The sequence below is a fragment of the Laccaria bicolor genome, genomic scaffold, assembly GCF_000143565.1.
Source record: "Laccaria bicolor S238N-H82 LACBIscaffold_14 genomic scaffold, whole genome shotgun sequence".
Taxonomy (NCBI): Eukaryota; Fungi; Basidiomycota; class Agaricomycetes; order Agaricales; family Hydnangiaceae; genus Laccaria; species Laccaria bicolor.
Genome location: NW_001889885.1, coordinates 611871 through 612967, shown reverse-complemented (window position 1 = coordinate 612967; position 1097 = coordinate 611871). Strand labels below are relative to the sequence as shown.

Here is a 1097-nt window from a genome sequence, read left to right as displayed (position 1 = left end):
TCTGGCGATTCGTGTCGAACTTTGCGATCGCATCGGAGCCGAACCATCTGATGGTAATTCCCACGCATGGACCACACAATGGCACAACTCTAAGCCCCTGACAACACTACATGGCGCACTAACGTCAAGCACATCTACAACGATGTTATCGCTCTTCGGCTACGGAGACGACGCTTCGAACCCAACATCTCCCCAATCCGTCTCCACCGACAACAACTCCTTCCTCAACTCCCCATCCCTCACGTCCCCATCAAGCACCGTGAGCACGACACCAACAACACCAGCCCTCGACACACCCACCGACCTCGGGTTAAAGCCGAAATATACATCCCCACCACGTGTGAAGAAGCCTTATAAGAAATCGGACGCGTTGGATGATATTAAGGGGGTAAGTTATGCGCTTGAGCTGTTTTTGGGGAGTAAGATGGTTGAGGCGGAGGAGTATTGCCATAAGAGTGATGAGACTAAGTGCGTTTTTTTTTCGTTGGAGTGTGGGGTGGCAGGGTGTTGACGTGGATTGGGCCGGGCAGGGAACGGTTGTATTTCGCGACGGGGTATGGGCTTATTCAGTGTGTGAAGGGGTTGATGTCGTATGAGGATGAGGTGCGTTTTCCTCATCTACCAACTATCACTTTGTTAACGACCTACCTCCAGGACCTCCTCACCGCGATCGCCCACACCAAACGAGGCAACCACATCGCCTCTCTCCACCGTAAGAAACAAGCGTTCCTCGGGTCCCGGTTAGCGGGATATGTGGTGTCTACGCTTCACCCGTCCAGCGTCGTTGGGTTTATAGCGAGTATGACGGATGTGGAGAGGCATGCCGAGTTGGTTTATGCGGAGAGTTTGTATGAGAAGGTCAGCGCATATATTCTGCTTTTTGAGTGAGATTGAAGCTGATGAATGCGTAGGCCATGTTGGGGATTGTGTATTCAGGAGATTGGTTAGCTTTTATCAAGGAAGCGTATGTCTTTTCTTTCTGGACATTCGTTTTTGGGACTCATCCCGCGTTGTAGATTGAACATGAGAACGACGATAGCGATATATAACAACCTATATGCGTACCTTACGCATCAGGACTCTCTTGCCGCTGCTCT

General features: G+C 50.8%; 1 protein-coding gene across 1 annotated transcript; it reads left to right on the top strand.

Moving 5' to 3' along the window:
* Window positions 1-142: 142 nt before the first annotated feature.
* On the top strand, window positions 143-511 carry LACBIDRAFT_298592 (uncharacterized protein; the record flags this gene model as incomplete). The annotated part of the gene is made up of 1 exon (XM_001881910.1): window positions 143-511. One exon carries the CDS (start codon window positions 143-145, stop codon window positions 509-511), a length of 369 nt encoding a protein of 122 aa, XP_001881945.1.
* Between the last annotated feature and the right edge of the window lie 586 nt (window positions 512-1097).